The sequence below is a fragment of the Chelonoidis abingdonii genome, chromosome 7 (assembly GCF_003597395.2).
Source record: "Chelonoidis abingdonii isolate Lonesome George chromosome 7, CheloAbing_2.0, whole genome shotgun sequence".
NCBI lineage: Eukaryota > Metazoa > Chordata > Testudines > Testudinidae > Chelonoidis > Chelonoidis abingdonii.
The window spans coordinates 40,919,443-40,932,200 of record NC_133775.1 but is presented as its reverse complement, the minus strand read 5'-3'; the positions used below and the strand labels follow the sequence as shown (position 1 = coordinate 40,932,200).

The 12,758-nt window shown below is 39.8% G+C and overlaps 1 protein-coding gene across 1 annotated transcript; it reads right to left on the bottom strand.

The window, feature by feature from the left end:
- Positions 1-2,156: 2,156 nt before the first annotated feature.
- Positions 2,157-12,419, bottom strand: LOC116831690 (pancreatic alpha-amylase-like). The gene is made up of 10 exons (XM_032791861.2): positions 12,237-12,419; positions 10,720-10,866; positions 9,727-9,924; positions 6,698-6,928; positions 5,428-5,561; positions 5,213-5,335; positions 4,979-5,078; positions 4,722-4,843; positions 4,505-4,630; positions 2,157-2,591 (listed from the first exon to the last, which is right to left on the bottom strand). Exons 1-10 carry the CDS (start codon positions 12,402-12,404, stop codon positions 2,402-2,404), a joined length of 1,539 nt encoding a protein of 512 aa, XP_032647752.2. The 5' UTR covers positions 12,405-12,419; the 3' UTR covers positions 2,157-2,401.
- Positions 12,420-12,758: the final 339 nt, after the last annotated feature.

Below are 12,758 nucleotides of genomic sequence, written 5' to 3'. Positions count from 1 at the left end.
CTGAGTCTTGGGGTCCCCCAGGGAAGGTTTGGGGAGACCAGAGTGAGGCAGGCACTGATTCCTCTCTGGTGGCAGCGCTGTCAGATCTAAGCTGGTAAATAAGCTTGGAGGTTTCATGCTAGCAACTTATTTTCTGAACTCTAAGGTTCAGATCTGAGTAGGAAAGCTATGACACAGTGGGTGGATGGAGCAATGAGCCCCAAACTGTGGGACATGCCTCCTCCCCAGGGGGCACAGTGCAACATTGGGAGGGGGCACAGAGGGGCCCAAGCAAGCTCCCATGGGGGAGGGAGCATCACCCAACCCCGCTCCACACTAGGTTTGCCAACTTTCTAATTGCACAAAACCAAACACACTTACCCCCACAACCCTGCCCCTTCTCCGAGGCCCCACCCTCACTCACTTCACACACAACCCCTCCACCCCACTCACTTATTATCACTTCAAGGACCAAAAAGCCACCAGGAGAAGCCCAGGAGCTGCAACAGTTTGAATGTGGGAGATGGAACATCTGAGTCAAATACCCTTCACCTCCCCAGGGAGAGATTTTAGACCTATAGTAAAATTAATTGCCCCCAAAAGAGCAATGAGCAAGACTAAAGAGATTATTTCAGGAGCTGATTTTTCTTGCTTTCACCCAACTGCCTTGGTAGGGGCTCTAATAGTGCTGCAGCCACTGACTGACTCCTACCCTTCCTGGCAATGAACTGTATACCATGAAAAAAAGTTGTGCGTTCCATCTTTAATGACATTGCATATATTGTCTGTTAAAGCATAAATTTAAACAAATTAGTATGATAGGAGTCTTAATGTTAACATTTCCTGACACTTATGTTTGCATAAGTAACCTTAAATATTGCACTGATGTTATTTAATGAATTCATTATAGCTCTTTAATGTTAAGAAGGTAAGGTTGCATAAAATGTAATTCATGCTGCAGAAACTGATCCCCTCCCTATTTTGCCATCCCGCTAATCAATAGATTGCCTAGTGTTCTTCAAGTTTTTTGACCAGTACTGTGTCCCAGATTTGTCCCAAAGCAGACTGAGAGGAAATATGTTAAGTCACCCTCAGCATGACCACCTGGCCGTTTGGTGCCCAAAGTTCAACATTACACATCAAATCAATAAGTGTTGTCTTATATAATCAGGCAAAGGATTGTACACCATAATACATGTTATTTGTATACGAGTGTGTGTGTGTGTGTGTCACAAATAAACTTCCTCAATGTGGAATGGATGCACACTAGGCTTTGTAAACTGAACTGAGGTTTCCCAAGCACTTCCACCAAAACAGTTTTAGGTAAAATATAAAACTGGTTTATTAACTACAGAAAGATAGAGTTTACGTGATTATACTAGGCATACTGATCAGAGATTAATTAAGAAAATAAAAAGTAAACATATTTTAAATCCTAACTTTTACTCTAAGCAAGAGTTGAAGCAAACAATATCTCACCCTGACAGATGGTACAAGCAGGTTACAGCTCCCCAATACTCAGGCTGGGACTCCATTCCAGCCGGAGACCACCCTTAGCCAGACATTCCTCCAGGTGTTGAGCTCAAGGAGAAGGGGGAGGGGGAGTGAGGGAGAGGCCAAGTGGTGATGTCACTGTCTTTCTTTTCTTCCAGCTTGCTGCAAAGATCATTGCTATGATGTGGGTTAGTCTGCCCCCATGGCATATGTGCCTCCTCAGAGAAGTCTCTAAGTTATGTGTTGATGAGCCATTAATGCCAAGTAGCCATCAATAGCCACATCTTTGGTTGTGGGTGTTCCTAACGTCACAACATATTTCTGTAACACACGTAGTAATACTTCATAACTTCATATACAAGGATAGTACATAAAATTCAACAGGTTATTATTGTTCAACAGATCAAGACCGCTACCTCACAAGGCATACTTTGTACAAAACATACAGTTATATGACAGTAGTGAAGATGGGGGTTTCAGAGAGCTACTTTGAGGCACAGAAGGTTACCGGTTTGATGTGAAACAAGATCTTTTTCAATACGTTTGCATTGCGAGCAAACCAAAAAAATCTTTTTTTTTTCAGACGGCTGTAATAGATGCTGTTACAAGCTCCGCCTATACTGTGTGTGTCTTGTTTGTCTGCCTGCCTGAGTTTTGGAATTACAACAGTAATATCTCTCACTTCATGGTTTAATTTGTCCTTTACTGTCTTCTTGTGAAATAAAATGAAGTTGTCTTTAAAATGAACCATATGTGTGGGCCTGTTACACCATCTCAAAAACTTGTGTCAGTGCTACTTATTCTGTAATGCTATTACAGCACTGACATAGTATTTCATTAATGAGACTAAAAAAACATGACTTATCTGCCAACACAGTTTATTCCTTGCTAGAGATGTTATACAGAGAATCATTCATTCTTGCATGGATTACAATGTAGCATCAACATGAATTGCAATGAAAGGATCTTCAGCCTGGTTACTAATCTGGAAGTTAGCAGTGCCGTCACCTACAACCTGCACCTGTATTCCTGTACAGTGGTCACCTTCCTTTTGCCCAGAAATAACATCACAGTAAATTCCAGCAGGAAGGCCAGTCTGCAAATTCACATTCAAGCTCCTATGTATAAAAACAGGTTGAAAAGGAATAAGAGGTAAGTCAGACTCTCCAGTGCGGGTATTTCTCTTTTATTATAAAGCGTCATATGTTTGGCCAGCCAGGTGGCTTTGGGGATAGTGTTCTGCACTACAATATCCGACACTTGGGGTTTACTCTTGGGTCTGGTCTTTCAGTCTCTGATACAACAGAGCCAGTGTGTGTTAGGTAGAGAGCAACATCAGCCTACAGTGAATACTAAGGCCATTGTATATACTGTCTATATGGCCTCAATGGCCCATGCAGCCCTATTAGACATAAAGGTTCCAGTTTGAAATGCCATCAAGCCTTGTCTGTATAGGCATGAGTAAGCAGAGGTTATCCGTCTACTCCCATTCACAAAGGCTTCATAAAATTCAATAATATAGGCCAGTGAACGTAAATTATTCAGACTCATTTTTCATTTGACCTGGACATTTAAAGAATTAGCTTTTGATTATCTTTAGAATGATCCCACTTCTGAAAGGGCAAAAATTAATTAAAATGGAAGCCCCGTTTCATCTGGGATAGACATGAGTACAAATGTTAATTCGCTGAAGTATCTTTCAGACAGACAGTCTCTCTTTCATCTCTCATGCATACAGTTCTATTTGACAGCTCCTGCTTTTGCACGAAGGAGATATCTACAGTGTAATTTACACCCACGAAAGCTTATGCTTCAATATGTCTGTTAGTCTATAAAGTGCCGTAGGACTCTTTGCTGTTTTTACAGATCCAGACTAACACAGCTACCCCTCTGATACTTTACACATGAAAGACTCAATTCTACTCTGCTTGCTTTATTTACTAGTATAAATTATGCCTCTGTGTGGATATAATTTCCACTGAAAGTCAATGGGGACTGTGAATACAAATCAGAAGACAGAATTAGACCCCAAATAACTAGAGAAAAAAACAAGATGACAAATGTGTATGATATTTTCTGCAGGGACAGTAAATTCAGGTATTCTTGTCAGTTTCCAAAAGTTTAGAGTCTTCCTTATTATTAGGCTCCTATTGTTCTTTTTCTTCTCCCAAGTCCCTCCCTCTCTGCACACCCAAATTACCTTTTCTGACAGTCCCACTGAGTCATCTCAGCAGTTTTGGCACTCTCCATTGGAATCAGGAGGGCTCTTTTCCTCCAATATCATATTGTTTGGGGCTACCTCAGCATCACAGATTCCTTACATCTCTTTCTGCACCTCTGACTCTAGAGAAGGCTAGAGAAGCACAACAATAACCCTAATATGAAGTGCCAGCCCTGATGAGACTGTGCCAGTGGCTTTGTGGAATATCCAGAAAGGAAGTGGGCCTGATTAGACACAAAGCCCTTTGTATAAGGCAGGAAGACACACACAGAAGATTGAGAACAATTCGTATGCAATGCAATTCTGAGAATTTCCTGACTGCTGTGCTCCTCTAAAACATCCAGTCCAACCATCAACTCTTCTCACCATAAAAGAAAGCTGAAAACTCCCAGCTGCCAGCCCTTTCTCAAACCTATCCCAGCTTGACCCACGTTACTCTCAGTCACTTCTCCACCCATTCCTCACAGCCATGTCTGCTAGCCTATTTAGGGCCAGACCCAACACTAATAGCAGCCAAAGTACCTCTCAGATCTGCGTGGTCATGCATTCCCCACTGAACAACCTCTTACTGCAGGTTTCAAGTCTAATGACCTGGAACCAGGAGCAGATTATTGTGTTGCTTAAGGAGCTGTTGCTGGCTTCTGAAGAATGCTTTTGGGAGTGGGAAGATGGTAGGTTTGGAGCTGCAGCAGGTAAGAGCCTTGACCTGTCCCACCAACCAGTTGCCATAGATTCTATAGCCAGTAATAGGGTCTACAGCTTGACCAGGGAGTAACATTTTTTCTGAAGCTATTCACTCCTCCCACTTACCAGTCATCATTATTAAAGACGATGAATCCTCTATTACCACGCCCAAAAGCCACTTGATTGCTGTCATTGTCCCACCAGTTTGAGAAAGGCTGGCCATCAGCCACATTACGGAAAATAACCATGTTCCTGAAAATACAACCAATGGGCTTGACTTTAATTAAAATATCCCCACATCAGATGAAGAATATATTGGAAATTGCTATTTGCAGTGTCCTACTTTATTTGACGCCATCTATGTTCACAGACCCAGTCGTTGCCACAAGTGGTGTCTGGATTAATTGTAACAGGTTTGGTTGATCCATCCTCAGAGCTTGGTGGTCCCACCCAATCATTAATGTCCTTGTTATTAAACACAAAGTTATACAGATTAAACGTTCTATCTGGGGAGACAGCTCAATGCAGCATACAAGATAACACAGGGATAATTAACAGCCTAATGGCCTACAGACTTGTTCTCATTGATCATAAGCCTACCTTTCCATTCTCAAAATATCTTGGCCAACGGTAACTTGACATAACACGTGTAAATCCATAAGGATGAGCAAGCATAAAGCCAAGTGCCATTTTATATAGTCTGTAAACCAAAGAGTAATGAGACACATGAAGATACGCTGCCTTTTGGGGGCGGGGGGGGGGCAGAATGGGGGAAGAGAGGACAGGAAGGAAGAAAGAAGGAAAAAGGGAACTCTGCTGGCTGTATGAAGCTACCTGGAGTCCCAGAAGGTTAGAACAGAAGCTCCCCCAGCACCATGTCCCCTTTGGGTGTCGTGATTATCCACAAAGACAAGGGCTCTGTCAGAGGGCATGAAACCCCAGCCTTCTCCCCAGTTCCTAAACAAACAAACAAGAAGTCAAACACATTGAAATTAGTAGTTCAAATATTGCAGGAATCTAATGATTAATTCAAATTATAGATATATTACTTTAAATAGGCCATCTTTTCTCCATTCCATTTGCGGATCACTGTACCCAGTTTGGCACCATATTTGAATTCAGTCACTCGACCATTTCCAAAGTAGTCGCTGCTTTTAATTGACTCTCCACCCAAGTCAATTACCTGGTAGAAGAAAGAAAAGCCACTATTATAGCCCAATCACCTGGTTAAAAAGATACAATTCATAGCCCTAAATGCTGCTTTTAGAGACGAAGAAATCAATTGAATGCATTCAAACAGTAATAAGTTGAGTTACTTACTAAATCCCATGTATTGCTTCCTAAAGCATCCCAAATTCAGGTGCAATTGAAAAATATTAGAACTCTTGTCTCCTCTACCCCACTCCCAAATATGTTATGACCATGAATAGATTAGTAATAAAATACACGAACCAATTCCAGAACGATCAGTTTGACAATAAAAAGAATCAAATGAGAATTTTGACTTTAAAGGGACATTGCTGGGAGGTTTAGATCCAAAATACTAATGTACATTTAAAATTTTAAATTGAGAGAGATTGTCTTCTGGTTTAAAAACATTCATTTGCTGATAAAAGTCATGTAACAAAATTGCTGAGACTTGGAAGGGAAATCTTACAAAGTTATTTATTTATATTTTCTCTATTGGTGCTGCAGAAGTTAACTTACAAAATAAAATTCTGAGATCTCTCTATATTTTTAATGTATATATGAATAATGATGAATAGGTGATGGAGGAAAATGCATGAAAGAATTAACGTACACATTTGAAAGTTTTTCACTGAATAAGCCAAGTAGGCTTGGAAACATAAAACTCATACCAAAATAGGAGACCGGGAGCTGGAATATGAAGTACTAAAGGTTAGAATCCATAGGAACTAAAACTTTTGGGGCCTGATTCTCCATTATCTTTTCATTTTGTGTGATTATTTAGACATCTACAATGTGTAGGCACATGTAAAATCATGAATAAAATCCTGGCCCCTAGAAGTTAATGGGAGTGTTGACATTGAAGTCAATAAGCCAGGATTTCACCTCAACTATTTAGACGGTTACTTGATTGCAAACAAAAGGATCCATTTGGGCCCATACAAATTAGAAAGTGGAACATTTTGACTTTAGTTCTTTGCATTAATTTGTAGATAATTCAGTCTTGCAAGCTGCTGAGCACTTTGGTCCTGATACAACAAAGCACTAACATACATGCAAGGTCAAGTCCATACGGTATTTGCATAAAAGACCCCATTTCTACGTAGAGCGAAACTAAGAAAACGAGATTACCTCCTGGTAAATGAAAGGTCTCGAGCCTTTGGAAAACCATGGTGTAGTTAGGTTTTTCAGTTTGTCTAAAAATGCCTTCATATCCCCAGGCCACATGTGCTTGGAAGCATCAATTCTGAAGCCTGCCACACCAATATCAATAAGTTCGTTCATGTATTCAGCAACTTTCGAGCGCACATAGTCCTTCTCCAGGGCAAGATCAAGAAGACTGACAAGGCGACAGTCACGGACCTGTTTAAAAAATTAGTTGGGACCCTGATTTGAGACCATTTTCATCCCATGTGCTAAATGAAATATCCTGAACACAGTTCTTGCAAAGCCATTGTCGAAAAAACACAGAATAATATAGAATTACACAGGGTCATCCCCAGAAATTTTCTCCATGCTATGCACTGCCAGTCCCTGTGGAGCCATGCCCAGGGGAGCTGTTGACACCAGCTCCTCACCCATGCCGTGCTCAGCCCCTGTATTCCAGCCTCACCTGCCAGGTGTTGTGTCACTCCCCATCCCTGAGAGGGGACATGGGCTGTTGAAAGTGGGTTGAGGAAAGGCAAGCCCCTGTGGAGGTGTCCTGGTGCACAAGCTAGCCCCATGACAATGGCAAGGAGGATCAGTGCTGGCCATCCCACAGCCCCTCCGTCATGGGGCCAAATCTGAGTGGCACTGTGACCCCTGTGCACCAGGTTGCAACACCTCTCAGTTTTGGCCCCACTGCTCCCCTCCCCTACCATGACAGGGGGCTGGCAGGGAAAAACATAAGTGCTCAGTGGGCCAGCCAGCACTACTCTTTTTTGTCACTGCCAATGGTACACAATTTGCATAACACATATAGCTGCAGGTGACACTGGGATTACGTGTACTAGACTTTGCTGATATAGGACTTGATTCTCTACTACTTTGCATCCTGTGTAGTTTTTTATTTCTGCACAAAGACTGATTGCATTTTACACCCACTCTGCATAGTTGTAAGAGTCTTAGGAAAAATGCCAGCTGAGAATCAGTCCATTAATTCTATACTCATAGAGAGGTTTGGAACGATTAGATTTTTATCAGTAACTGTCAGTACACATTGATTTCAATGCACACACAAACCAATGAAAAAATATTGCCCCCAATAAAAATTGAAATGTACAGGTAGCACAGTAAGAAAAATGCTGCTTGAGAACTTATTGGTATTTGATTTTTGTTTTAATGATTATAAAGCTTGAACTTTTTGAATCTCAGTGTGGACTATCATTAAAAATTGTGTGACCTTTCCCATCATTTCCCACATCTAGGAAAATTTAAAATTAATACAAATATAAAAAAAATGCTTAAAACAATTTTTGCAACTGTGATGATTTAAATGTCAAAAAATATAAAAAGGCTTAAAAATAAACAACATTATCCATCAAAATTATATAAAATAAAAATCAAATTCTGCCAAACCTCCTCATGTGATTTTAATACAGCTAGGAGAAGTAATTTGGCTTAATATATCATTTTTACTTCTGCTCTAATATACAGATAAAAATATTTCTCTTCAACATCAACTACATGCTACTTTTCTCTTACCATGGGAGTGCATGAGAGATTTTATTATAGCTGGATTCATAATACAAAATTTTGCCACAGATTTTATTTCATAATTTTAAACAAATCCATTTTGACTGTGTTCATGCCCATTTTTGTGTTGGCTTCCTGTAAAATTTGCTGATGTGAATTTTCAATGAAATAGAAGATTTTAAAAGAGTATTTTAAAATATTCACAGAAAAAGAATGGTTTCCTCTAGCAATCCTCCTGTACTTCTGAGAGACCATGTGTAATCAAGTGCTTGATCTCTGAAGAGGTGAATAATAATGACACTTTAGCATCTTTCATCCTGAATGATGCCCAATCGCTTAATGAATTTTACAATCTCTCTCTCTCTCACTCCCTCCTTTTCCTCCTCCCCCAGCCATCAAGACAGGGACAAAGGGAAACAGAGTAAGAGAGATATACACAGGAATCCTTTCATGTAACATTGAAATGGGTAAAAGATGCTGTTTAGCAATACACAGCACCACTACCTAACTGTTCAGGGCAGGGGGGTGAAGAATATTGCTTCCAAATGTATCTGCCATGGGAATTTAGGCAATTGAATGCATAATGGAATTTGGTGAATACAGCTGATGACCTAAGACTCCTCACTGGGAAAAGGAGACATTAAATACCAACTAATCACAAGAGGTCAAGTCAGTTGTGTGGCTAACCCATAAAAGAGCACAAGGAAGAATGCTAACTACTCACACTTTTCTGTACTACCCTGGGATTTGCATGCATGTTTACTGATCAGGCTCAGTCCTGATTAGCTTTTAAGAGGTAATAGCCTTTGAAATGAGCAGCAGGGCCTTGATTTAGCAAGATACTTAAGCACATTCCTAACTTATAAGAAAAAAGAACAGGAGTACTTATGGAAGTACTCCTGTTCTTTTTGCGGATACAGACTAACACGGCTGCTACTCTGAAACCTAACTTATAAGAGTTATCCCACTGATTTGATAGGACTATTCACATGCTTAAAGTATCTTGCTGAAATGTAGCCTATTGGTTATGTAATTCTCACTACCCCTACTAACTAATTAATGGAAAGACTATTATGTGTGAAATATTGCTAAAACTGGGCAAAAATTTTCTATCAAACATTTTTTCAAGGAAAATAATGATTTTGTGTTAGTTTTGCCAAATTGTTTGGGGGGTGGGGAGCTGAGACAGTCCTAAATTTCATTTTGACTTTTTTTTTAAATATAGTGTTAATATTTTGGTCTGAAACTATTTTTATTTCAAAAAAACCCTTTAATTTAATTTAAGCTTTTTTAAACATAAAAAATTAAAATGGAAACTTTTTTATATTATTATTTTTAAATTGCCAATGAACTGAGAAATCAGTTATTCATCCACCTCTGAGTTTTTCTTGTTCTGAGGTTTTTATGTGACAGCAAAGCCCTGTAAAGAGGAAGGTGGGAGTAAGAATAAACAGGGAAAATATATTTTACAATTCTAAATTTACCTGAGTCACGTCATGGTAATTTTCAATTTCTCCACTTCCAGTTTTACATTCACCGTCGTTAAAGTCCCAGGCTGAGTATGGCACAGCAGGAAAATCTCTGGTCTCTGCATTGAAATAGCTTCCACAAGTAGAACTATTACCAAAGCCAGCACCAGAGCCACACATGTGGTTGACTACAGCATCCACATAAATATGAACCTAGAGAACAATGTTTGCATTTCCGTTTAATAAACTCGGTACCTGAATGCCATTGACTAAATAGCACTTATTGTCTCAGTTACATTCTCCACCCTTTTGACTCCTCCCTTTTTTTCTCCTAGAGTTTTTCCTTGTGAAAAAAGCGATAGATTATTTTTTTCTAAATATCCAGCAGTGAGCTTACCATTCAGTGATTGCACCTCATTTGAAAGACCAGACTGTTTGGGAGAACATTAGATCATCTCTCTTTTTAACTCTGATCTCCCCATATCTTCCCTCCTGAGTTATCTGGTGCCTCACTCTGATTTTGATTGCTAATGACCACATACCATCAGTCAGCTTCAAGACCATGTGAAGTAAAGAAGTTAAATTTAAGCATCCATCTTAAGTTCTATCTTCAAAGAATAATGACTCCAATTTTGCTAATTGAGAGTTTTTCAATTATACTAAATTTTAAAAATAGGCATCTTTTGAAAAGCAACTATTTTTCCTGATTGCAAACTTAAAAAAACCCAACCAAACAAACAAAAAAAACCAAACAATTTTTGCTGGGTTTCTTTTTAATAGTACTTTCTTGGGTTGAGCTATTGCTGCATGAGTAAGCTTTTGATTGACCTAGTCTTCCACTGTGAAGGCATGAAAAACGACTTCAGTTTAGAATTGGCACCTTATCTCCTTGGCATTACTGAAGAATATATGTATATATATTTTTAACTGGGAACAGGACAGAAGGCAACCTGAAATCTCTTACATCTCCCCACCCTGTTTACATAGGAGGAATTTCAAGTCCCTTACTCCAACATTGTTGCATCTGGTCACCATGTCTTTAAATTCATCATAATATCCAGATCGTGTACATAGATTGTAGCTGATTGGCTGGTATCTTTCCCACCATGGTCTCCACGGGTTAGTAATGACAATATTTTCATTTGGAGGAGATATCTGTGAACAAAGTGATATCATTTGAAAATAAACTAGTAATTCCTTATGTACTTGTTCAGTGTTGTAAAAGACATATAAAGACAGAGGATCTGAGGCCATGATCCTCTGTGGCAAGAGGTTGGCTCTACCAGAGCCCAATCCAGGGAGATGCTCATCACTCTCCTCTCCCTTTGAAATCAATAGGAGATGAAGCGGCTCAGCATCTCAGAGGCAGTCCTTACAGACAGGAACTCACTGGGTGATCAGGCTCCTGAGCTTGCTTATATTTATGAAACTGGCATATGACATAGACATAGGTGAGTGTTTGTGCAGCAACTGGAGAAATGGTATGTATCAAATTGTAGCTGTCACACTAAAAGGCCAAGCTGTACTTTAGACCCCGTTTAGCTCCTCAAGTATACCTCTCTGGTAACAAGTTTTGTTACCATCATCCTTCTCTGGATGGAAACACACAGTCCTACAACTCCTAGAATGGGCCTCTGGTCTGCAGGCCCCCTGGTGATAATATGACAAGCCCAACTGCATTTGGCATCTGGCCTGCCAGCCTTTTTTTTATCTAGGAGCCTGTGACTACTGGCTGATTAAAGGCTTTATAAACAGCTTCTTCAAAATAAAGTATTGTTTATTCCCCCTCAAATACACAGTATGCCGAGAAGTGAGTTAAAAAGTGAGGGGCCTACATACATGCCCATGTCTTACCTAAACTTTCTTTGCAAGTTTTGAGTACATTCCATCCAGCCCAGACCACATAAACCTGGGCTGGGAGAGACAGCCAGCCCTTGCAACATACTTTCAGTATGTCTGTCAGACTTATCTCCAGCCCAGCCGCCTGCTCACCCTCCTTGTTCCTAGGCAGAGGGGTCTTTGCCATCATGTTCCTTTGATCCCAAGGTCAAAAAAATATAAACGTACTAGCCCAGCTGCAGTCAGAGAGGTGAGTATTTCCCAATGAAAGCTCACTCCATTGCTCACTAAGGAGCCTTGGTATCTCTCTGTGGGTACTTTTATTTCTTTCATTTAATTCTGCATAGTCAAAATATCAGGCAGGTAAACTGAGGTACACACAATAGTCATAAAAAAATACAGGTATCTCCCTCATTTTCCACAGTAGTAAATAAAGATTCAGGTGTTACTTTTCACCTAGAGGATTAAATATTTCAATTACACCCGTTGGAGTGATTAAATAAATGCACCCCGTCATGATGGGCTGATCTATTTTTACTGCTTCAGCATCTGGTACTTCCATTACCAATTTCTATTTAGTTTGAACTTGGTGCCTGTCCCATATGACCTGGATTTTTTACTTTGATAAGCAAAATGTGCCGCTTATTAGGCAATTTCAATGTCTATTAACATTAGAGGCTACATACCTGAACTCCTCCAAATCCATTGGGTGCTAAGTATCGTTCACATTCAAGAGCAATGTCAGCCCAACGCCATTCAAACAGGTGGACAATAGACGTCTTCCCAGGCTTTGTATTTGGGTTGTATTGCGCTAAACAAAGTCCAATGGCTGCTAGCAGAAGAAAGGCCTTCATGGTTCTTTCCGTAATAGCTTGTGCTCTTCTCATGGATTTTTATACTCATGCAAGAGGGTAAAGTACATGGTACATATTACACATTTTAAAAGGCTAACTATTTTTAGCATGTATTTTGCTTATCTTGCTGTTACTTTGATAGTTTCGGAATTGCTTATCTGATGAAGCTATGCCACAACCTCTCATGACAACTTTAATAATGTAACACATTAAAGCTCAGTCCTGGATTACTCAAAAGTGTTGTATTAGTATTAACTATATTGGTTGAGGGAGTGAACTTTTTACAGCTATAGTTATACCAGTACAATCCCCAATATGGACACAGATATACTGTACAAAGGTGTGTAATACAGT

Excerpts from the sequence above, each read along its gene's own strand:
- LOC116831690 (XM_032791861.2), bottom strand. The coding sequence starts at position 12,404 with ATGAAGGCCTTTCTTCTGCTAGCAGCCATTGGACTTTGTTTAGCGCAA. Across the intron at positions 6,929-9,726 it reads ATTACCATGACGTGACTCAG|GTCCGTGACTGTCGCCTTGT; the intron begins GTAAATTTAGAA and ends TTTTTTAAACAG. Across the intron at positions 5,562-6,697 it reads GACCTTTCATTTACCAGGAG|GTAATTGACTTGGGTGGAGA; the intron begins GTAATCTCGTTT and ends TTCTTCTACCAG.